The 26,100-nt window shown below is 31.5% G+C and overlaps 1 protein-coding gene across 1 annotated transcript in view; it reads right to left on the reverse strand.

The window, feature by feature from the left end:
• MsrA (methionine sulfoxide reductase A) overlaps positions 1–26,100 on the reverse strand; it is a 45,869-nt gene extending 19,769 nt beyond the window's left edge. The window contains exons 1-2 of the mRNA XM_075369059.1: positions 26,008–26,100; positions 13,668–13,847 (exon numbers count right to left, since the gene is read on the reverse strand). Coding sequence (XP_075225174.1) covers positions 13,668–13,847; positions 26,008–26,085 — 258 coding nt within the window. The 5' untranslated portion in view covers positions 26,086–26,100. The remainder of the gene's footprint in view (positions 1–13,667; positions 13,848–26,007) is intronic.

The following is a 26,100-nucleotide window of genomic DNA, read 5'->3' on the forward strand; positions in this document are numbered from 1 at the left end:
CAACCCGTTGAGCTGGGCCAACATCGCCGGAAATCAGCAACCAGACTCAATAGCTCAATAGCTTTTTTACAAGGTTCATAAGGTGCCACCATGTGCCATTGGAGCAATTCAGTGACAATACTCAAAACACATATAAATGGTAAATTAATTCAAATAAGTAATTAAGTAGATAAATTAAATTTAAGATAAATGCAAACAATTATATTATTATTGTTGTTGCAACAGAGTAATACTATTTAAAATTTAGCTTTTGTTTTATCTTATATAGAATGTAAGCATTTTCATTTGTGTGGAATAGATCCCAAAACCAAATTATTGTAAATAAATAATAGCAGACAGTAAAAGATGCTACAGTTTCCTAATGAAAACTAAAATTAAGTAACTAGATATCTGTAATAATATTATGAATGAAACATTTTTTTTTAATACCGTTGCATAATTTAATTGAAATAAACAGAAATATTAACAGAATAATTTTTTTTAGTCGACATCGTTTTATAAACATAAAGAGGTAATTAAAAAAATGTTTTTTTCTTTAGTAACTGATTTTATCACACAGCCTGAAAGCTTGAATGTGGAAATGCCGTAGGGAAATTATAGCATATGAAAAATAGCAAATCTGACCTACCAAATGAAAGACTGTGAGATGCAATCACTTCACAATGAAAATCAGCAAATTTAAACAGAATCTCTTTAAAAATATAATTTTAAATCCGTAAAAGAAAAAAGACAATTTACAAATTAAAAAGAGTAATTAAATACGGTTTTAAAGAAAACTGATTTTACAAAACGTTTGAATATTGCACTTTCATGAATAAAGTATAAAGTATTCCTTTCAATCCTGTGTATGAAGCTAATAGTTAAAAACATTATTTAGACTAGCAGTCATGAAGTCACTGCAAACAATACAGTTCTGAGAATTCCATTTCATACATTACAAAGATTTCTTTTTACTTTTCTTTCTTAGTAAACACTTATTTACTATTTCTGCAAGTGTTATGTGATCCCTCTATAAGCAGCATAATGTAAAAAAGAATAGAAAAAAAATTTTTACATACCATTACAACCATTTAAAAAAAAAATATTTTTACTAATGATAGTCGAGCAAAAAAACCGAAAAATATTTTCTGACCAAGAGGAAGTTCACACCTACTTGCATATTTTTGAAATACAGTCCAGCCCAAGTTTATAATCAATGAGTTTCATTAAAAAATGGTTGAGCTATTAAAGAGTGATAGTAAAAAACAGACTACTATACACACACACACATATATATATATATATATATACATATATATATATAACATTATATATATTAATCTTATAACAATAAAGTACTACCCTCTATAATTAGTACATGTAATTTCTTTATTATAAGATTTTCTTTTTTTTCTGCTTAGTTTATTGCATAAAAATTGGAAGAGTATCTGGGTAGGTGTATTATGCTCTTGCAGTCTTATTTTTACTTTAATGTTTTGAATAGCACTTTTCATTATCTGATAATTATTTATATTAAGGTAAAAATAAGTCTGCATAATACAACAATCCAGATACTCTGCCGATTTTTATGCAATAAACTACACAGAGAACAAAGATAATCTTCTTATAATAGAAATTACACGTATTAATTATTGTAGGTTTGGCTAGTAATTTTTTTTCCTGTTTAGCCTCCAGGAATCACCATCAGGTATTACTTCAGAGAATGTATGAAAATGATATGTATGAGTGTAAGAGAAGTGTAATCTTGTACAGTCTCAGGTCAACCATTCTGAGATGTGTGGTTAATTGATACCAGACTACAAAGAACAACAACATCCACAATCTAGTATTCAAACCCCTATAAAAGTAACTGCCTTTACTAGAATTTGAATGTTAGACCTCTCAACTTCATAATCAGCTGATTTGCGAAGAGGTGTTCACTACTAGTCCAACCCGGTAGGTATGGGTAGTAATTACTTTACTGGTACAACACGCTTAAGATAATGGTGGCAGAAATATAATAATGAAATAAAAGATTAATTTTTTTTTCCTTAATGAATATCTTTAATTCACAATTTCACCCTCCTTGGGGGCAAAGAAATAATGAATATTTTTAAAAACTTAACCTTCAAGGGAGCTACGGTCTCTGTCTACGGCTTAAAACCTTTCCTAGGATAACAAAAATATATAATGCAAATTTGTAAGCAATTTGAAAGAAATTTTTTTTGTAATTGTTTTGTTTGTTCTCGTGTGATGCGAGAACACATATATGGTCAAAATAGACAGATCTAGCTGCTAATCAATAATTAAACAAAAATATCGTCAAATGAATAATCAAATATTTATTGTCTTATTGTTTACCACAGAATCAATATAACATATTACATAAGAAATCTACTGCAACTGTATTAACCTAACTACTACACCTACATCAAAGAAATGAATTAAAATTGTCTGATATACAATAATTAACAGGTATCGGCAGCATACGCTCTTGTAATTATAGACTGAACTATGTAAAAGTTGTTACATGAAATTCAACATGTCTGCCGCCAAGCTCTTGGACCAAAAGGACCTCGAGATTGTACTCCTCATGGCTTTACTGGTGGCCGCCTAGGCATGATGCAGATTCAACTGCCCAAGGCGCAGGCGTTCAACATGGTACAGTCTGTCCTCAAAGGCTTCCCCCAATTCAGGTGTCGCCATAAACTGTGTTTTTACAGTTCTCACCCGTGCAATATCATACACCCTGCACTGCCTACCCACAACCCAGTGTCCAGCATCACTGCCTTTCACCAAGGTATAGGCGGCACACTTGGCAGGCGCAGACTTGGCAGAGCAATTGGCAGCCCTGTGCCCCAAAAGAGCACAGCAACACCACACATCTCAGACTGCACTTGTAGCAGAGAGGTGTGACCAAAGCCCTGACACTTGTAGCATCGGGCGACCTCTATATGGTCGGCGACCCTACATGACGTCCACCGGCTACCAAGACCTGCCGAGGTCTCCAATATCCAGTGACACTTTGGAGCTTCCTTCCTTTCCAGCTGCCTGACCACCTGGGTTTCCCGAAGGAAATCCTAGACGGACATATCCAATGTAGGGTTTTGCCCGTGCACGGCCTTGAGGATATCGAGCTCCTCCACTCTTGTCGCTCTTGGAATATCGTATACCAATATCTGCGGCCTCCGCTCGGCCAGCAACTGGGACTTCAGCCCGTTCCTTGTCAGAACGTCGGCCTCAGCAGCTGCTTCGCTTGCCGCTCACCTATGACTTCCAAGATGACACCGTGGTCCCTTGTTTTAGCGATCCGGGAGACTTGGATCTTTTCCCTCCGCGGGTCCAGGATCTTCTTCAGGGTTACCTCCGTCGCTAACGACGAAGGCCCCGGACCAGGTTTTAGCGGAACCATCTTAACGGTAGCCCGCTTAATTTTAGCCGCCAGCGCCTAAACTGACAGCGGAAGACTAATCCGCTTAGGCGCAGCCACGGCAGTTACTGCGGCGAAGGAGAGGCTTTTTAACCTTCTCCTCCACCCGTTTAATAGACTTGTGGAGTTTAACCAGAGCCTCACCCGTCACTGCCTCCACAACCCGGTCCACACCTTGCCGTACAGTCGTGAAACGACCGAGACCAAGGCAAGGTTGCCCTCACATTTTACTGCCAGATCCGAGACCGACAACGTACACATTGACCCAAATAGGAGTTGATAAGCTGCCGAATCTCCAAGGACACTCTCAACTGCTTTTTTGAGATTTTGGTCCACTCCGACCGCACCTCCTCGATCCGCCCTAAACCTTCGGATCCGGAGTTCACCTGCTTGTCAGCAGGCTTACCTCCCAAGGCCTCCCGCCTAGGACCGATCGCTACACTGCCATCCTCCACTTCCCTTGACTTCGTGGGGAGCCGCGCGTCGGGCTTGGCTCGCCTTTCCTTGTGCGGACCCGGTCGCAGCCTTCCCCGCACAACTCGTAACAGAAGTTTCGGCCGGATTTTTTGTGCAGTCCGCTTCACGAGGACACAGCACCTTCCCTGAGAAAACTTCCAAGACCTCCTTTACGGAGAACCGGGGCTTCTGTAAAGAGACCTGCCGGCTGACCTTCACGGCTGAAAGGGGTCAACGGCCACCAAGTTCTTACCAAAACCAACCAAGTCCTCCGAGCAATCTCCCACGGATCGCTCCATCGCTGCTTAAACGAGTAGCACCGATCGGGACGCCAGGCACTACGTCCACAGCCTGAAAGTAACTAACACCTAACTCAAAGCAACGCGAGCGTTTAATAATTTCTTTTCCGAGCAAGGCCACCTGTTCTCACGTAACCACGCCCGAAACGTCTAAAGCTAAAAGCTATAAGTCAGACCTCTGGTCGGAGCGAAATCGCTACCCGAACCTGCCGGAGGATCCAGAAAGTTTATCGGCCTCACGAACTACGAATCGGGGACACCGACACACAAAGAAAACGTCCTTATTTAGCCCAAGGTGGCCCTCCTGCAACACACTACGCCGCTGTTCCTTGAAACACTTCGCAGCAACGTAGATCGAATAACTGCCACCGATCGTTGTACAGCCCCGACGACGTGTACGTAGAATACTATCCTTGCGGAAAATCGTTACCGATAATGAAACTTGCGTAACAATAATTTCCCAAACTACGAGACAGCGCAGCAATACACAAATTCATACAAGTAGTACTTTGATTTACAATTTTACACCGACCGTAGTAGCCTTATTTACGGTTGTATCTTTATGCACATTTGAAGTACAAGCAACACAAATCGGTTTCTTTTTCTACGATCAATAATGTTTTTAAGCGGTAAAGAAAGGAAGGGTTCAAGTTACGCTTCTTTTAATAAAAGTTACTAGTAACGCTTATAAATGCAAGTAGAGTTTATCAGTCGCAACACACAACAAACTAAATACTCTATTCCTTTCATCCGATTACTAATGTAGAGCGATGGTAACATTTGTACAGCCGAATGCCGCATGCATTTTGCATGTAGATGACGCAGTGAAGAAGAGATCGGGAGACCATTTCATTTCCCGCTTTGTAAAATCGGCACGAGATGCTTGTTATACTTGAGAATTTTCAGGGTGACTGGTGACTCATGTCAGGTCATCTAAAATCATTCAGCTACGGCACATAATTACATAAACGGTAATAAATACGGTGAACTCTCTCGTGACGACCGCTTTCGTAAAATACCGGTATTTCTCGCAACGTAAATAAATTGCAGAACCGACAAAGTTATTATTGTTCCCTAACCCGAGTAAGACCGCTAAATATTCATTGAAGGCGATCTCTAATTCGTGGCTTCTTTTTTGTACAAAACTAAACGTCGGTCGCAAATTTAATAGCAGATTAAGAGAGAGTTTTAATTCTTCAACCGTTTACAAAAATAAATTTAATATCAAAAATAAAACAAGAAAATGTAGATTTAAATCGCGTAAAACAATACACCGCTTATTCGTTCATTTTCAGTCATGTATGCACAAGACGTTTATCAGAGTCCACTTTAAAGAATGCACACTTCTAATGTTACATAAGCAAACAAAAACATTGTTATGTCCGCCGCCAAAAAACTGAAACGACTCAGACTTCCGTTCTAATTTTTTAAACATTGTATTCGGTTGAGTTATACGAGTAATCGGACGGCTCGGTTTAACGCTGGCGTTTTCATGGGTTTTATATTACAATTTTTCTCCGGTACAAGTTTTTCTTTTATTTCCGTTAGTAAAACGGCAGGGAAAAACAAATCGTAACATTAAATTTATAAACGCGATTGAAAGTTACTGAAGATGCTGGTTGTGGACCGCCACAAAAAAATAAGCGGAAAAATACGATTGTGGTAAAACACAAATTTAAAAAATTTTTAGAAAAAGAAAATTTAAAATAAAACCGGTTTAAAAACGCTAATAAAAATACAACTTTTCTACAATACGAAGAAGTAAACGATTTAACTTCGGCTTGGTTTGAAGCCGATGCAAATGCATCTACATGCTATCCAAACTGCGGCGAATAAAAGCGGCCCTTCTTTATCAAAGTTTTTCTCAATATAATCGGAAGTCGGTGGAAACAACAAAATTTTTGCTTTGAAGGTGAATAATTCAGATATCTAGTTTTGTAATGAAAGCGTGGACTTTGTCTGTCATTCGTAAAATGTTTTTATCGCTTCCTTGTAAATTCTCTTTCGAGCAGTTCAAATGCGAAAATACATCAGCTAAGTAAGCAAACGGCAACATATACTCGTTATTTTGTAAAAACACTGAGAATGGCGTTTGTTTAACCTGAAAATATTAAAACTAAACTGACGTTCTGCAATCCCTTAAGCCTCTTTTATACCGCTGAGAGCTCCAAGTGTTCAAACGTATACGCATATTGGAACATGACACTCTCGCAGCAAATATTACGCAAGCAGACCAAATTACAAGGAAAAAATACACGGTAAGTTGGAACCTGTAAATCGCTCGTGTTTATACCGGTCGCTAAATAGTTTTAACTAGGTTTCATCGGAGCGGGTTTGGAAGTCACAAGATATTCATAAGATTGAGAATCGTTGCTGTAGAAGAAAGAGAACTACATTATTAATAAGCAATTCGCTACAGTCAAGATGTTTCAAAAATGTCAATACATCCCGACTAAAAGTAGAACGATATGCAAATCGAAAGGCTTGGATGGCAGGCTCGATTTTCACTGACTGGACTGAAAAATTCATTGAAAAAACAAGAGAAAGGTGCTGACAATTTTGGACAACGCCCCGTGACACCTGAAATAGTCGTTAAGTAAGTTTATTTATTGTTTTTACCTTTAATTTAAATGACTTCATTCAAAAACTTTCTTCGATGGATGTAATGAAATAAATAAAGGATGCACGGATAAACAAGGTACGATTTCGATAAAGGCGGTATTGATTTTGAATTACCCGAGAAAGAAAATATGAATGAAGAAACGGTAACTAAATCTGAGAATGAAGTCCTTGAACTACGTCAACAGATCAGGATCGACATTGATGTTCACTTTAATGAAGAATAAGAGGTTGAAGATGAAAATGACTGGGAGAAAGAAATTCTAGATAAGCAGCGCTAATGCTTCTGCGTTGAAAGATGCTGAAAAGACTACGACGGAAGAAGTTGAAGAAATCCTGGCTGTTTCTTTAGTCGATGCTTTAAATTATGTCGATAAATTAAAACAATTAGGTCTTAATTTTAATAATAAAATTGTTGACATCCTTTATGAAGATGCGTTAGAAAAGAAAGCGATTAAATGAAAGACTAACTCAAGTAGGCAGACTTCACTGAACGAATACTTCAAGTAGACAGTGTTTTTGGCGGTTAATAAACAAAATTTGTGATAAATAATGTATTTGGTATTTACAGTATTTATCAACACGCACTTCATTTGTTTAAAAAACAAAATTAATTACCCCCTCGTTTACAATATTTACTTTCATATTCTACATTTATTTCAGTTTTTTTACATAATCTGAGAACCTAATGGAAAATTATTTTATTAATAATTTTCCATTATTATCATCGGTCAAAGTATCCGTCTTACTTACATATACAATATGTATACGGTTTGATAAATTTATATAATTTTAATGAAAGAAATTTCATCAAAAAAATATTTTTTACAGAATTAAATTATTGTTACTTTAAACTTGTAAATCTACACTCGCTTTAACTAAGCACATTGATACCTTTGAAAAGTTTTCAAAAAATATTTTTCATACATTAATTTTGATCTATTATAGTTGTGCGTATTATTATTTCCATTTTTAAGTGGCAGTGACCGCTATAATCATTAAGCTCTAATAAATCCAAAAAAACAAGTATGCAAATTGTGGCCGGTTGAAATTCACGCCAAAGAAATTTTGTATCAAATGTGACTTCACCAACACCTTATTACTTCACAGCCTTCAATTTTCTGGATATGGCCGTGAAATGTCATACGATTTTTTATTTAATAATTTATTCATATTGTTTTACACGATCCGTGTAATTATTTAATGTACCGCAACTCAAAATGATTAAATGTGCAAAACCAAAGAGAAATAAAACATGCAAATACAAAAAGAAAAATTTTAGTACCGTTACACTTCTCAGTACGCTACACATTTTACAATTTGTGTCCTTAATTATAATTTCTTTTTTCAACTCTATATGTGATTTCTATATTATAAATATACAGAAAGACTTCGATAAAAGAATATAATAATTAAAAATCACAGACAATATTATTATTACACAGAATAGATAACCTATTTCAAAGCAGTTTCTATTACATGATGACAAATTAACGATCATAGAAAACATTATTATTGAAAAGAATAAGTAAACTGTTTATGAAAATTTAGTCTGACAATTAATATTCCAGGAACCGAACAATAAATTAGTTAACCGAATGAATAAAATGTATAGTTCTAAGTAGTATACAGCGTTACGATATTCCCTATAACTTGTAAAAATACCACAAAATAGACAAATTTTTCAGTTATTTTTTGCCGTTAAGTGTGTTGCACTTTGTCCATATTCAATTCAATTACATCAATAAATTTAGGATATCCATAACTTTTAATCAGACACTTTTAATATGATTAATTTTAATCATATTTCCATACAACTATGAAATTGTTAATTTCTATTAACTTACACTTACACATTTTTAAAAGTACATAAAATTTTATTTCGCTAATAACTAATGATTTTTTCAATTTTTTTTATTGTTATTATTGAATAATTATTTATTGTCTTTTTTTTAAATCACGGGTTAATAATACAATATATTTAATTTTAAAAAACACATTAAAAAAGTTAGAAAATAAAAAAGGAGATTTGAACCGGTGTCTTCCCCTTATAGATCCAAATATTTCACTAATTAAAATTTCATTTGGCTATAACTCTGAAACCAATGAAAATAAGTACCACACGATATATCATTGAAAAGCTCTGAATGAGAGCTTTTACTACAGTTAAGAAAGAGTCCGAAATCCAGATTTTTTTTGGATTTTGGGCTTTTAGTTGATTGCAATCAAAGGGGAGGTGCACAACCACAAAATTTCAACATGCTACGGCTAATCGTTTTTGAGTCATGCAAGATACTTACATATATACATACATACATATGTACAAATGTCATACCAAAACTACTCAAAATGAATTCAGGGATCTAAAACTTTCACCATTTTTCACAATCACAAAACTTCCTTTACATCATACAAGAAAGTAAAAAAAATAATGATGAGAAACTTAATATTTTTTTTAATTTATTATAACCAGATATGCAAATAAAGAATTTCTCTGTAAGTCAATCACAATGACAATGAAAAACTTGTATCTTTGCTCGTAAAATTTTATTATAAATTAAATATTTTTTGTAAATCATAAACACAACATGCGTTCGTAGCTAAATCATGATTTCATTCTCAAGTATCTATCGTCTATTTAAAATAAAAGTTAAGCTTTTATTAAGACAAAGGATTGGTTTACATAAAAAAACATAGATAAAATACACAAATCATAATCAAAATACAGAAATATCAACAAAAAAAATAAATTATTTACAAAGAAACTTTAAAAAGACAATAAGTCAGATTAAAGATAAGTATGTTTGGATTCTTTCCTTACATAAATATTAAATTATATTCAAAAACATAAATAATTAACCCAGCTGGTTGGTCTAGTGGTGAACGCGTCTTCCCAAATCAGCTGATTTGGAAGTCAAGAGTTCCAGCATTCAAGTCCTAGTAAAGTCAATTATTTTTACACAAATTTGAATACTAGATCATGGATACCGGTGTTCTTTGGTAGTTTGGTTTCAATTAACCACAATCTCAAGAACGGTCAAACTGAGACTGTACAAAACTACACTTCATTTACACTCATACATATTATCCTCATTCATCCTCTTTAAGTATTATCTGAAAGGTAATTACCAGAGGCTAAACAGGAAAAATAAAAGAACATAAATAATTGCATCCAGGCTAGTAGTTACCACTGAAACATATATCATTGTTGTTGCCAACAAATATAGTAGAAGATATCTCAAAATGTTATATCTAGCTAGATCTTGTTGATATCAACCTTTACATGTACAGCATGAAACACGAGACTAAAATGAAAAATTTTAACTTTCACTGCTATAGGTACTTTTATCAACTACATTCAGCAAGATTTTCAAATTGTTTTTATATAACTCCTAAAAACCACATAGTACGAGTTTGTCACCGTGGAATCCTCACGTGCCAAATAAACATGGTCACCCTCAGTGAAACTGTAGATGGGCTAGCGATGCAATGGATTCCAGCCCATTGCGGTACCTATGGAAATGAACAAGCAGATCGCCTTGGCGCAGGTGGGTGCATGCCAACCACAGCCCATCCTGCCCATTTCATTGCATAATGTTAAACAAATGGTCTGCAGTACTATCATGGAAAGAGCAAGAGCAGCAAATTTTAGAGATTGTGGTGACAAACGCTAGGCATCAATGCTCGACCCTTAGAAATTACCTCCGCAAACGTTACCTAGAGCAGTAGCAGTGGCATGTTTTAGGCTAGCCACTGGACACAATTATTTGCAACACCATTTAAACAGAATAGGAGTAGCTGAGACTTCACAATGTGTCCTATGCAACGAAGAAGAAATGACAGCTGATCATATATTTGTATGTCTGGCAACTTTACCTGTGGTAACTGACAAGAACCATGTTAATACGGTGGCTGTATATTGGACTGTGAGGAATAAAATGGCAGAAATGCCTACTCTGGCATAGAAAAAAAAAATGAGTTTGTCACCCAAACACCTGAAATATAACCAGAAAACGTTATACATATGGTATTAATATAATTTTTAATTTTATTTTCTCCACAGTAAGCTAAAACAACAATTAGCAAATAAAACTTGTGAAATTTGCAAAATAACAGGACAAAGTAGAATAAGGGAAAAGGGTGAGATGACCAACGTAAAATTACAACAGATTTTCTCTACATTATAACAAACATCACATTTTTTTTTTTTTTGTCTTCAGTCATTTGACTGACTGGTTTGATGCAGCTCTCCATCCCTATCTAGTACTAGTCGTTTCATTTTGGTATGGACAATTCGCACTGGATTTGAAATCATTTCTTAATAAAAGTAATAATGTACGGAATCAATTGATAACTGGAGATTTCTATATTGATTTTTTGGAAGGAGACAAATAATTTAGATCTCCTGTGAAGATTGCAGAATAGAATTTTAAAAATAATATTCAAAAATAAATTTGCATTTGTGATTATCCAATGAATCTAGCATGGCTATTTAGTTTAGAAGCTTTAGAAGACCATTAAATTGATCTCAAAGGCATGTACGAAAGTTCTAATAGCATAACTAGAAACAAGAATATATTGATGCCAAAAATAGTGGAAAAAATAGTTTTATTGTGGCAATTAGGCTGTTAAATAGTCTGCCAAATAATATGTACAAACTTCCTAGTAAAAAAGTTATTATCAACGAAAACTGAAAACATAGGTTACATTGAATGTTCAATGAAAATGATTCCTGCAAAATAATATTTTGTTATGTACATACCATTGTTATTGGGAATTCAGATATTTATTATGATTTAAATTTTTTTATTATTTTTAATTTGTATGTTTTCTATTATACAACTACCAGGCACAGGTTACTTGTAACCTTGGTGGAATACAAGTAAAATATTTGGTTGAATAAATAAATGTTGCATTTTTTTTTTTTTATTTGAAGATAAATATAAACCACAAACCTACACTCTTACAAGTCTCACATTACTGACCCACTTACTTCTTTTTTTAGGCCTATGACACTGTATTCAGTAAAGATAACATTAAAAAATAAAAGGAATTTTCTTTTCCCCGTTTGCTACCATGAATCCCCTCCTAATGACTTACAAGTTGCAACTGATTACATCAGAATTATATTTATACACAACACTGCACTCAATGTAACATTATGTGGAATTTTCACTTGATCCTGAACATCCATATCAACTGTCTGACCCAATTCAAACTACAAGTTCAATTTTCATTTAATACAAAAAATTAGTAGGCAATGATTATTACTACATCATATATAAATGATAAGGTCAAATTATTTATATAAATTAATTAAAACCAAAATACACTGTTGACCATAAACAAAATCAATACTGGTGAAAATATGAAAATAGTTTTCACAATTTAATAAAATTCAGCAATACAAGTCAATAGTATAAAAGCTCAAAACACTATCAATGAACTGATATAACTTATGACTTGCAATTTACGATTTAAATCTTAGTACAAAGTAATTTCACTCATAAGAAGGCCAAATATGTAAAAATAAATTTTACATTTAATGAAAATGTAGATCCAATTAAAACATAATCTAACTATCAAAACCACATATTATTTAATAGATTGGCGAAGTTTAGGTTGGGCTAAAATCATCAAACAAAGAACCTTTACCTTTTCCGAAATTTAAATTAAACCCACGTAAATGCAGAACGAAAGTACACTATAGTAAATGTAGTTGTAGAAACAATCTCTGTTTAATTAAAACATCTTGAAATTGTCTTACCTTTTTTTTAACACAACAAAACATATTAACAAATATAATGCTAAACTAACGGTACAAGTTGGTCCATCCCTTGACCCGATTGTTTCGCAAATAATTTTAAACAGGTCAAGGAACATAAAATCAACGCTTCACCTAACCTAGAAAACTGAAATTATATTTTCCATACCGTATTCCCCGTAAATTCTGTTCTGACGTAACTAGGAGAAGCTTTACAAGCGGATACCATCATTTTAAACCTAGAATGGTATGAATTAAATTTTAAATACGCCAGTATTATTAATTGTCAATAGTCCCGATAGCAATTGTCAGACAAAATAACACTTCTGTGCCTGCTCTTCTGTAAAATTAAATTGTTAGAGATAAAAATTCCCAAGTGAAATTGCAGTTTCCCTTATGACTGAATAACAAAATCAATTTTGACAGCATATTTCTCTCATTTTCAACGAAAAGTCCATTAAAATTGCTAAATTTACTTTATTGTTCATACACATTCAAATTTAAATTTTGAAATATTCAGTTAAACTCTCTAGAGTTTTTGTGTTTATTGAAAAAGAATTTCCCTGACTCGACCGTTAATTAAAATTAATTTACATATAAAGAAAAGTTTTATTTATTTTTATTAGTTTAAATATTTTTTTATTATTTATTTCAGAAATAATGTTGACCTAAGAAATGGGAGAAAATTTTTAGTTGTTAATTTCAACAGAGACTAAAGCCCGCTATTATCGCAGTCATTTTCATAGTTGGTTAATTTGAACTTCATGTAGATGGTACAAATATTTATTTATCTTTAGTTTCAGGTAATTTGTTAAAAGACCTTTCTAAGTTGACGTTTTTCCGTGAGAAAACGTCAACGTTTTTCGAGACGAGAAATGCCAAATTTATTACAGGGATAGTCCAGGAACCTACTCTAAATCATTCATTATCCTTTTTGCCGAGTCACTGAAAGACAGACTAAAACAAGGTTGAGCTGAAGCCAAGAGGGTCATTGATCATATATACTATTTTCATATGAAATTTTTTAAATCTTTTTTTATAATGTAGAAAAAACCTTCAAAAAGGTTATACATTTTAAATGATTGTGTATAGATTTTTACAGAGTAGATTTAGCACTGACCTGTTCAGTGATTTTACCAAGATCTGGCCAAGCCCAATCCATGAAGAAAGGTAATGATGGAAAAGTACTTTTGCGAGGCCCATTACGTGATGGTCCTTTTCTTAATTCTCCTGTACCATTTTCTTTTAAAGTACCATTCTTTGTGAATTTCATTTTTGCTTTTATGAATCTTCGTTCTATCTATAAATAAAAAGAAAATTTATTCCAATTCTTTCAGAAACATATTTGTAAGAAATTATAAAATTTATTTTTTTATTAATAAATTAATATAAATTTACTTTTACATACATACATACATATATATATATATATATATATATATATATACTAATTTATATATATATTTCTTCCAGATGGTATTTATCCCACCTGCAATGCTTCTTTTCTTTTCCTGGTCCTGAATGTTTCTACTTATTTCCATATCCTTATTCACAAACATCCATCAGTGCATTTTAGATTTCTTGTTATCCAGTAGTACCTTTACTCACATTTACCATACTCGCATTATCTCTTCTCGTGGTTTCTGCCCATCTTGGTCTTCTACTTTTGATTTTTCAATGTTTGATAAATAAATATTTTATTTTAATAATTACATAATAATACTTTATGTAGATCATTTAATTATAAGATAAATAATAAATATAATAACATCCCAGGCATGGCATTTTTCATATGCTACAAATTTCCATTTTCATATTTTCACATACAAGCTTCTTTGTAAGCTTTTGCAGAGGACTAATTTCATCAGTCAAAATTATAAGATAAAAAATAGATGTGATTCAAGCCGACATCAATTTTGTAGTAAAGTAAACTGAATAATTCTTTCTTAATTTTTACAAAAAGAATTTAATTTTGTTTTCAATTTAAAGATGTAATTTTTTTTTTGTTGATTGGGGGCGAAAAACGCCTGAGCATTATCATCGCCGGAATTTTTATTAGTAAAGCGTTAAAATAACTCCATAATAATAAAACTTATAAGGTGTAAAATTAATATTATTCATATAATAAAAATTTATTAAAACAAAAGTCAAAAAGGTGAAATTAAACTCAAAACTAACATCGCAGACGAAGTGTTTTAAATATAAAAGTTAAAATAATACAATAAAGAAACTATATAAAACTTACCTAATTCCAATAGGTTGTTCCTTTTCAGACAATAAAATTAAAGACATAGAACCAAAAAAATCAAAATTGAAAGTAAAGGTTAAAAATTATGAAAAACTTTTAGCATGATAATATTACATTTTTGCAGTAACCTGGTATTATGCAAAAACAGAAACATCCGGTCCAAAATGTCGCTATTATTGTACAAGATATCACGAATGTTTCTAGGTAGATTAAACTTATGACGCAACGCCGCATAACATACGCAGTCCATGAGAATGTGGTGCAGTCATGCGACAGTAGGAGTGCAATTCCTCCTGACATTAGGTACTCGTGTGTGATCCTCGTATATCCTATCTGTAACTGGCAGAGGACCACTTCCTCACGACGAGTTTTTCTGCAAGAGGAGTCCCATGGCAACACTGAATCTTTAATCCGTTGGAGTTTATTATCGACGGTAGTCGCCCAGTCACTTTGCCACCTTGCTAAAGATGTAATGAGGTCATAGTCATTTTGTTGGTGGTTCTGTTAGTTGCATTTAGTTTCATTTTGGATTTTTATCTCTTCAATACCTATATAACTCATGCCAGTACTGACATTTAAATTAATGAATTTGTTACCAAAAAAAAAAAAAATGTTACTGAAAGCAGACATATCTTCTTTTTCTCTGTTGTTATCATCCAAAATATATGAATTAGGTTTCATTCTTATTAATCTTTGTCATTAGTCATATCATGTTTTTTCGAACAGTATTCTTAATAATAAATCATGATCTTTCACTTGTTAAATAACCACTTTCTCTGCAAATTCAAAATGTACAATATTTATTCCAGTTCTTAGTCCTAGATTTGTTTCTTTTTGTAGCACTTTCTTATGTGCGGTATTGAAAACTGTAGACTAAATTTATTTTCTTTACCTAATTATTGTACAGAGCATTCAAAAAGTAACTTTACACATGTCAAGCACTAGTATAACAATACATAACTTCACTTACCACACAATAATTGTTGGAAACAGTCACTATGAACATCCATACATATGTGCATGTGTTTCTTCATGTTCTCAAAGACTCTCTTCATGCACAGTTGTTCATGTGGAATGATCTTGGTGAAATTACAAATAGCAATTTAAATCCCTGGAAGCCATGGGAGTTTTCTCATTAAACATTATTTTTTGTATAATCCCATAAGTAAAAATCTGATGGGCTTAAGTCCAGAGAATGAGGTGGCCACAAGTCCTTAGAAATGATTCGATCTCTAAAAATCTCTTACAGAAACTTTACGGATTGTCAGGTTATATTCATGGTTATGACTTCTTGTTGAAACCAATTTTATCCTCATTTAGTCTCCCGTGAACTGATGAATGATTTCACAATAATGAGTTGAATTTATTCTTCTGCAAAGAATATTGGGAAAATTATTCTTCTTCTAGATATTGCAATCCAAACCTTAATTTTTGGTACAGAAAATATAGTCCAAAATATCATAAGAATTGTCCACTAGAAACTGTTGAAACCATTTACAGGATTGAATTCTCGTTCCACAGTCTGTGGCCAGTAACTTTTGAACCACTTTCACTATATATGGGACAATCCCGAACTACTTACAAACCTCCTTGTGTGTGTTGCAACACCAATGTTTTTCTGGTGGGCCAACTTCTGAATAGACTTATTGGGAGTATGTTGGATAGCAGCTGAAATGACTTGCACTTTTTCTTCGAGTACTGATCTTGACTATGAGTAAAGTGGTAGCCAAGCTGCCACTTTACTCATAGTCCTTTACCAATCCTGTCTCCCTAAAATTTCTTGATTAGTGCTCTTACACTATGTTGACTGGGAACTGGTGTACCAGGAAATCTAACAAAAAACTGGTCTTTCCTTGTCTGTGTGTACTCATTATGCTCACAGAAGACATATTCAAAGAGAAACATTTGTTCTAAATTTAACATCATTCTGAGCTCACATGGAAAAACAACATTGCAATCATTCAAAGGTAATGAGCAACAAAGAACAGACTCATCTCAACGTCACTCCCTGACTGGTTTGCAGGAGCAAATTGCCCACAACCAAGGTTACCAACCTTTGCAGAAAATGTTACTTACAGCACATGGAATACAATCCCTCAACATATAATGGTGTTTATATAGATTTATATATATTTTATAGGTTTTATATAGACTTTTTGAAAACATAGTATACCTTGAACATAGATAAACATTTATCTTTCTCTCCAATGTAATATTTCTATCCATACTAATCCTATGCTGAGATTTGGTAATCTTATTTCTTTTACTATTACTTTCTTTCCTACTTCTACTACTATATATATTTTCTTTTCTACTCCTTCTTTTTCTATTTCTGTTGCTTTTGGTATCCTACTTAGAATACCAAAAGTCTTTATAATTACCAGATTTTTCAGATTGTTGCTGTCACAAGTAACACAGTTACTTTTATACAGTTTGGAATACTAGATCATGGACATTGGTGTTCTTTGATGGAAGGGTTTCAATTAATCACACATTTCAGGAATGTGGTCGACCTGAGACATACAAGATTACACTTCATTTACATTCATACATATCATCCTCTGACGTAATACCTTTTGGTGATTCCAGAGGCTAAACAAAAAAAAAAGTGTCATAAGTGTCAGAAAAAGTATATACACCATAAAATTCTTTTCCATTTTCCCAAAATTTTGTGTACTTTCCTAAAAGAATAAAAAATGAATTTCTGATCTGTAGTATTTCTTATATTCACAAAACACTATTAGTAATTTTTATTTTCTTTAAATTTTACAAAAAAAGTTAATTTGCTTTATTGCCCTTGGTTGCACTATTCAACATTAGTCTTACAATCATAACTTATTGTAATTGGAAGCTATAACTGACTAGGAAAAAAGGAGTATGCTCATTTTTGCTTACAAACTAGGATTTCTTAAAAGGTTTAGATAATAATCTGCTTAGGTTCTGGATATTATTGATAATCTTACCTAAAAAACAATTGAAATTACTATGAATCAACAATCTTAAATTACAACAATAACATACCTCCCATGCCAGGTATACTATGACAGGAAAGAGTGAAATGAAGTGGTTCCATTTGCTTTTCTTTTTCAGTTAAATATATAAAATATTTTATATCAGCATGTAAATTATTGCACCCACTGAAATGTAAGTAATGGTATTCTCTGTAACTGACATCTTTACTTTGTTCATTATGACCAGTTCTGAAATTAATATCAAGGAAAGCAACACTAATAGGTGTCTTAGAATCTTAGATGCTTTACCTGTATTACACCCATACTTAAGACAAGGATGAATAATACAAAGCAATAAATTAACATACTCATTTTCATTCAAAACATTGCAGTCTTGTGTATGAACTGAACTGAGGGTCTCATTTTTGTCAAGAACTGAATTTTTATCCCTGCAAAAAACATTCAAAATCACACTCCACTTGACAAATTTATAGCTAGTTTTGGTTCTGTAAAAATTCTGTTTTTACTAATATATATATATATTTTCAAATGCATTATAAAGATTTTTTATTTATGGATTGTTAATTGATATTAAATATTTAAAATGTTTATCTATAGTAAGTATGTGAGGATTGATAGAAGAAATATGTATAATTTCAGTTTTTTCAAAAAAACTTTTTTTTATCATCAATGTTAAGTGTCACCTTCAAAATACTCCTTTTCATAATATATTTGTGCCAGCACTTTTTCCAATCTTCAAAACACCACTGGAATGCAATTTCTGGTATGGCGTTTAGTTCCTTCAGTAATTCTATGTTTATCTATTCAATGTTGGCAAAGCATTATCTTTCATGGTTCTTTTCAGCTTGGAGAATAGAAAGAAGTCACAAGAATCCATGTCTGGTGAATACATTGACTAAGGCTAAGGTTAATATATTAACAGTGTTGTCTTTGGCCAAAAATTCACGAACAAGCAGTGAAATATGAGCAGGTGCATTGTTGTGATGCAATTGCCATGAATTATTTCACCACAAACCCATGCCATAATTGTTTGCTTCACACAAATGGTGTAGAACTTTCAGGTAGTAGCCCTTATTGACCCTCTGATAATGATTCAATGATTGTCCATAATCATTTTCTTTACTTTTTTAACGTTGTCATCGGTTGTTGTGCTGGGACGTCCAGGGCGCTCACCATCTTCACAGCCCACTTGGAAATGTTTGTACCACTTGTAAACACTTGTTTTATTCATAGAAGAATCACCAAAAGCAACATTCAACTTTCCAATGCAATGCTGCACTTTATTCCATTCTTAAAGCAGAATTTAATGCAAATTATTCCATTTTTTCTATGAGTTAAAAATCGCCGACCATACCAAAGCATGTGTAATCTTTTCAACAGCCAACAATAAACTAAGCATCCAATATGGCTACCAATATAAATATTCATTAAGCATAAGTGTACCAAAAAAAAAACAGAAAACCAGTTGGGTGACAATTGGACTTATACAACTTGGGAAATTTAAAAATTTTGCTATTTTTTTAACAAACCTTATATTTCTTATCCCTTTAAAAATGTTAATTCGAGTTAATACATTATATTACCCAGTGGATTTGTTTAATGATGTATAGCATTCATATTTTATATTATGATCATGTGATGTGGGTCTTTATGCTCTATTATATATATTTAGTTACTGTAGATGAGTTAGTCTGCAGTTGCTAAAATGAATAAATTGAGCACATGTTATGGACATCTATACAAAGTATACAAGAATGTTATCTATCCTACAAAAATTGCATTTCTGTACAATTTTGTTGTTCAATTTGTGCATAAAAATGATAAATTCATTACATATATGAGAATACATTGTTCTGCATAGAAAGATGTTTGTTGCATCATACCCTCTATCCCTGTCTTGCTTATGCAAGGTTTAGATCTCCCAGGATGCATAAATGTGTATGAAATATAAATACTAGTCAGAGTTCCTTCTCTAGGATTAATGATACAGTAAAGGCTTATGATGAATAAATTGAAGTTATTACTTGTAAGCTGAATACCAAAATTTTTATCAGTTTAACTTGTTGATATGCAGTAGTATATTTGGCTGAGTGAAGAAAATGACAGCAAACTTCAATCCCCAACTTTTAAAATCTGAATTGGAAGATTGTAATTATTGAGAATACTTTGCTATTTTCAGGAATGACTACAGTTAACTCCAGTTATTTAGTTATGTACACATAAAAATATTTTGACACCACTTTACAGAAAAACATCTTTTCTATTTCAGTATATTTTCTAAACATACCAAATTTTACACCATGTTTTATGATATGAAAAAAGTGTGCTCAAAAAGTAATTGGTATATAGCCCATTGTTTGTGCGTTAATGTAATATTTTGTTGGTATATAATATTTTCAGGATAGTTCAAAATGGGTTTAGAACATTTATTAACTTCTCAATTATTTATATATATATATATATATGAATTAAGAGAGATTAGTCATTTATGTTTAGGCTTACCATATCTTTTTGGGTCCAATTCAGACATATTTTTGAAATTACTTTAAAGTCTTAACAGATTACTGAAACATTAAACTTTATTTATTCAGTTGTATTTTTCACTAGACATGACTTTTTTCAGTAATGGTTTGTTTGTTTTAATTCCATCATAAAATTCACAACAAGAAAATTCTGAATTAATTTTAATATTTAGCAGATGTTTAACAGTAGATGCTGAAAGTCTACCCCTTTCTGCAGAGCAAATGTTTCCTATAATTGGAAAAACTCTTTCAACTGGAGTAGATGTCCCAGGCAGAGACATCACAAACTCAACCATTTTAGAAATATTGCAACATGAAATATCAGTCTTTTGAAACACCCTAAAAAATGCTTTTCACTTCTCTTCAATAGTATCTGTTATTTTTTCACAACTTGAACCACAACCTACCCTTTGGTTTTGAATTACCTGGTTCAACAATGTACGTTCTTCAAATAGGTCATTAATATTTATGGAATCTTTTATAATTTCATTAACAACTTGTGCACTCTTCTAAATCAGATCAGGCAATTTCAGTTCATGAATTTATCCAGTGAAACTTATTAATTTTATCAAAACTGGTTCTCCACAACTCTAAATATTGGATACTAGAATTATAAAAATTGTCTACACTTGAGAAGAATTTTTGTTCCTGAACATCATTATTTTCTTTCAGAGTGCATAGCAATTCTTTGGCTGAAGATGGTATAAATTTGTAGGTTTTTCTTTCCTGAAGTTGACAAATTAATTCAGAATATGTCTGAGATGCTTCTGTTGCTGTGATAGAATTAGCTTCCAATTTCAGAACTAGATTATTAAATAACTTTAGAGTACCATATAAAAATTTCAAAAACAGTTCACTCTAAATTTAAAAAAAATCAAATAATACTGTGTATTTGTCGCAAGATAAGGAGTATGATTTTAGGCCATCAAAAATGGAAAGAATTCTTTCTATTGTAGGTAATAAACTACAGAACCTTGTGTTGCTATGAGATAATACTTTTTTGTAATCTGTTTCCACAAATCCAGAGAACTCTTTAAGTTTTGTTACTCTTACTATATATATATATGTATATATATATATATATATATATATATATATATATATATATATATATATATATATATATGTGAAAATATTTATAAATTTTTACAACAATAACTTCTATGTCCAGGAATAGAGAATCAAATGCTGTTTGTACTGAATTGTGTACAATGTGGGCTGACAACCAATTCCTAAAATAGGTTTAACTAAATCACTTTGAACTTTTCTGAACACATTTTCATTCCCCTTTCTCTTCACATCACCAATATTACTGTTAGTGTTATCAGCAGTACAACAAACCAACTTTTCTTCAAGTTTGTATTTTTTCACACATTACCAAAGATACTGATTCAAAATTTGAGCAGTTTCACCTGAAACTTCATCAAAATTTAAAAGTATAACTTGAATTCCCTCCTCCAGACTGAAATATCTTACAACAATCAGAATAAGTTTTACTTCACTTCTGTTTGAGTTATCCATCATTACTGTTACATAATTAATGTTTTTCAAAGAACGCAACACATTATCAAATATAAATGGCGAAATAACGTTAACAATAATTGTCTCGGTTTTGGTTCTAGCAGGTGAAAATTTTGGGTCATATAACTCTTTAAGCAGTTTAGATGTGCAGTCTGATGTTTTGAAACTGAGTTTATGTCTAACAGTGTGGTATGAAAAGCAGCACACTCCAGATCACTGTTATTGTTATTCCCATATTTGGCTTTAAAAAAATCTCTTATCTTTGTTGAAGCAGTAGCATTAATAGCACTCCTATGTTTAGCTGTTTTCAGGTGATCTTCAATATCACCCTTTCCTTTACATACAACAGAAAATTCTCCAGGACATAGTGTGCAATAAACACATTCATTGTTACTCTTATTACACAATTTCAAAAATTTGTATTCCTGTTGCAGGATAACATTAAACACACATTTTCTTTTGCCCATTGCTAAAGGATGAGACAAAAAACAAATAGAGATAAAATGATGAAAAATGTGTAGCCAAGTTACTTCACACATGAAAACAACTTAAACACATTGCCCCTGTTATATTGCCAAATGACTAAATAAAAAGTTGTGGTGAGACCGGTAGCCACACCTCCGTCAAAATCGACATCAGCATCTGCTCCAAGGTCGGATGAGAGATGCATGACCATAAGAGAATGTTTAAAAATGCAATGTCGAACATATAGGTCTAAATATTAAAAAAATCCTCGTCAGTCATAAAATTCTCAAACCCTGGACATTTTTGCAACCTGTTCAGCACTAAAATCCAGAACTGTCTGGGCTAATCCCAGACATACGGTAAGCCTATCTATGCTCCAAGTTGTTTCCAAACCATTTTGGTCCTATTCTCATTCTGTGTTTGATTGTATCAGAGTAATCATTTATTACCATGTTCATGCATAGCTGTTTCTTCATATTTGCAGTCACTTCAAGAGCGCATTTGATTATGATTAAGTAAAGACTGCTGGAGTATAAAAAGTATAACGGTTTTTGAAAGGCTTTGATTTTGATTCCACACGCAGGCTAGATTGCAATTGTTTGTTTAAATATGGATGAAACCATAGTACTATTTTTCTCAGGTAGATAACATTAGTAATTGTGTAGATAGAATTCCTATTTCTTATAATGATAAAATAGTTCTGTTTTCCATGAGGCAAAATTTCTGGAAGATTTGTCATATAACAAACTTTCATGAAATGATAATATTGATATCGTTTGCAACTAAATCAAATCATACTGTTTTCCTTTAAGAATTTTAACAAAATTCTTAGTTTGTCATTATTATTATTATTAAATAATTATTACACCTTTGTATATTCCTTCCTGAAGTACAATCCTCTTCAGGCTCTCCCAAAATGTCAGAGAAAGTTTCAAAGTTATAAAAACAAACTACCACATCATTGTTTGGCATCCATAAATATGAATCATGTTAAACAATATTTTGTAAATTAAGAATGTTTAGACTATTTATTCTTTATTTTTATGAATGTATAATCCTTGTTGTAAATAATAGTCACTTTTCTTTAAAAAAAATAAAAATAAAAAATAACAATATTCAACTATATCAAACCATATATATATATATATATAAATTTGTGATCACATAATTTTCATTAATTCCTTCTGAATTATGAGTTATTTTGTTTATTTAGTGCCTTCTCATATTTACTTTTATATTATTTCACATTTTTATATTTTAAATTATTAAAATCGGCTATAACCATTTCAATTTTATTATTAGTTAATTATTTTTTGATGCTGCTGAAATTAAAATTTTATCATGGTTTCCCTTGATTCATCCAGCCAAATGCTGGGGCAGATTCTATTTTTATCCACAAGCATCATATCTATTCGCTTCAGATGTGGTCTGTATATTGTACTATTTATCTATTTATTTACTCAATAATAACAGGCTGACATCTAATAATAAAAATCTATGATGAATGTTAACCACATTTTTAGGGTGTGAAAAATGCAATACCTGATTGGGGACTTGATCCCCAATTCTCCAAATGAAATGCTAAGATTATGTACAAACCAAATATAAAAGAATTATTTATTTTTAAATTCTTTAATTTAAGAAATTAATTTTTAATTTATAGAATTTTTAGTTTGTAATTTTACAAATAAAATAGTTTATTGAAAAAATTTAACCTATCTTTTTTTCTATCAAAAAGCAGGTTTTATTTGTACAAATGTTGAAAAAAAACCTTGAAATAAAAGATAAAATCTTCATATGATATAAGCAAATCAGCTGTGTATTGGTAAGTAATTTAATGCTCTTGACTTCAGTATTGGGAAAAATGTGTGGGATTAAAATATGTAAGTATTTATAGAAAAATAATTATGTAGACCATTTCTGTAATTCTTCATAGTTCTATTTTTATTTTTTTAATAATGTAAACACTTTTAGTTAAATGTAAATAAATTGTAGGTGATTCTTTTAGAGCTGTTTTAACTCCTTTGTTGGTTTGTGACTGTTGCGGTACCTATTTTTACATAATTAAGAAACCCTTTATTATGTGCCCAAATTTATTTATTTATTTCATATCAGAAGCATTGTTTTAAACTAGATCTAAATTAAATTAAAAATTTCACTGGGAGATTTAAATTAAAAAAATTTACATTACAGATTAAAAATTGTAAGAAGAACAAAAAATGTAAGTGCTCAAATAGTATGTATTATTTCATCCGTGTTGTATTTAATCATTTAATATATGATTCTGATTTCAAGTTTGTGTTTATAAATTTTTTGTTAAATTTATTTTTTCTGTGTAATGTGTAAAATTTTTTTGTTCCAAATCTTTATGTGAGTTAACTAATTCCACATTTTGATTTGTTTTTGTGTGCTTTGATGTGTTCTTGCATCTAAGTTAAATGTACACTTGGTCTACTGTGTGTGTCTTATCACTACAGCTTAATTTATACACTTCTGGATTGTTCTGTTCATCAGTTAATGTTTAGTTAGCATAAAACAAATTTTTTTTACTTTGAAAATATTACACAGTTAGAAACATGCAGACAAAATATATTAATACTGCTGTTGTGTTTATAAAATACTTCTGTATAAAGGAAACATTCGACAATGCCTCTAGAATAGTGAAATTCATTCACAACTACACTCCCTTCACACAGTACAAATCTAATGCTTTTTTCCATCTGTTACAGTCAACATCTAAACTGATTAGTCAATAAAAACGTCAAAAACAAGTTAATATCTGTCTACCCACACAAACAATAAGCTAGATAAAATATGTAATAAAATTAATAATTCACAAAATATATACATTATGCTAACATATGTCAATTACCAGTTATATTAAAACTGTTAACTTTCAATAAAGAAGATTACTGAATCGCTTCCAAAAGTGCAAAAGATACTCAAGATCACTTATCAAGGTAACAGACATTGAAATTCAAGAGTACATTATTTAAATTTCAGTAATCACAATAATTACTATATTGGACAAGCTAGGTGCGCATTCACACATGCATACTAGGAACCACATATAGATACTCTGCACAATCTGAACACACCTTAATCAATTTTTGCAGATCACCTTAAAGAAACTGGACACATATATAAAGACATTGATTACGATATGTTAATTTTACAAAGAGAACATAAAAATTATCATAACTAATTTTTAAATGACATAAGTTTGCAATCATACTAAACTTGACAAAAGATAACATATTAAATGAACAAACTCAATGAGATCCAATACATTATTTGGAGTTTTTGAAGACATTAATTGAAAAATATCTGAACGTGTAATTAACAAAAAAACAATAAGAACATAGAAAATATTAGACATATCTAATTAGTATTATTTAAAAACTAATAAAAATTTTTTTTTCATTAAAGAAAATCTTTTAATTTAATTTTAAAGAAATCATTTAGTTACATTCAACTTCAATTGAGTTTTCTATTAATTTTTTGTATTTTGCTCATTGTAATGATTGATTTTGCCATTTCATTAATTTAACTTGCTCTGGTTATAGATATTATACATTAATTTTAATTATTTTTGCAGTAATTTTATCACACTAAAAATAATGAACATCTTAATTTTAAATTGTGTAATTTAATTGTAATTTTTGTTTTAAAACAAAATATTTATATAATTAATCTTAGCTTAATTTAAAATTTTGCATTATATATACATACAGATGAGATTGGATCCTCTGTAAAATGGAACATTGCAGATAAATCATCTATATCGCTTAGACTGTCATCACTATCCATAATAATAAAGTGTAT

Source organism: Lycorma delicatula, chromosome 6, assembly GCF_047948215.1.
Source record: "Lycorma delicatula isolate Av1 chromosome 6, ASM4794821v1, whole genome shotgun sequence".
In the NCBI taxonomy this organism is placed as follows: Eukaryota; Metazoa; Arthropoda; class Insecta; order Hemiptera; family Fulgoridae; genus Lycorma; species Lycorma delicatula.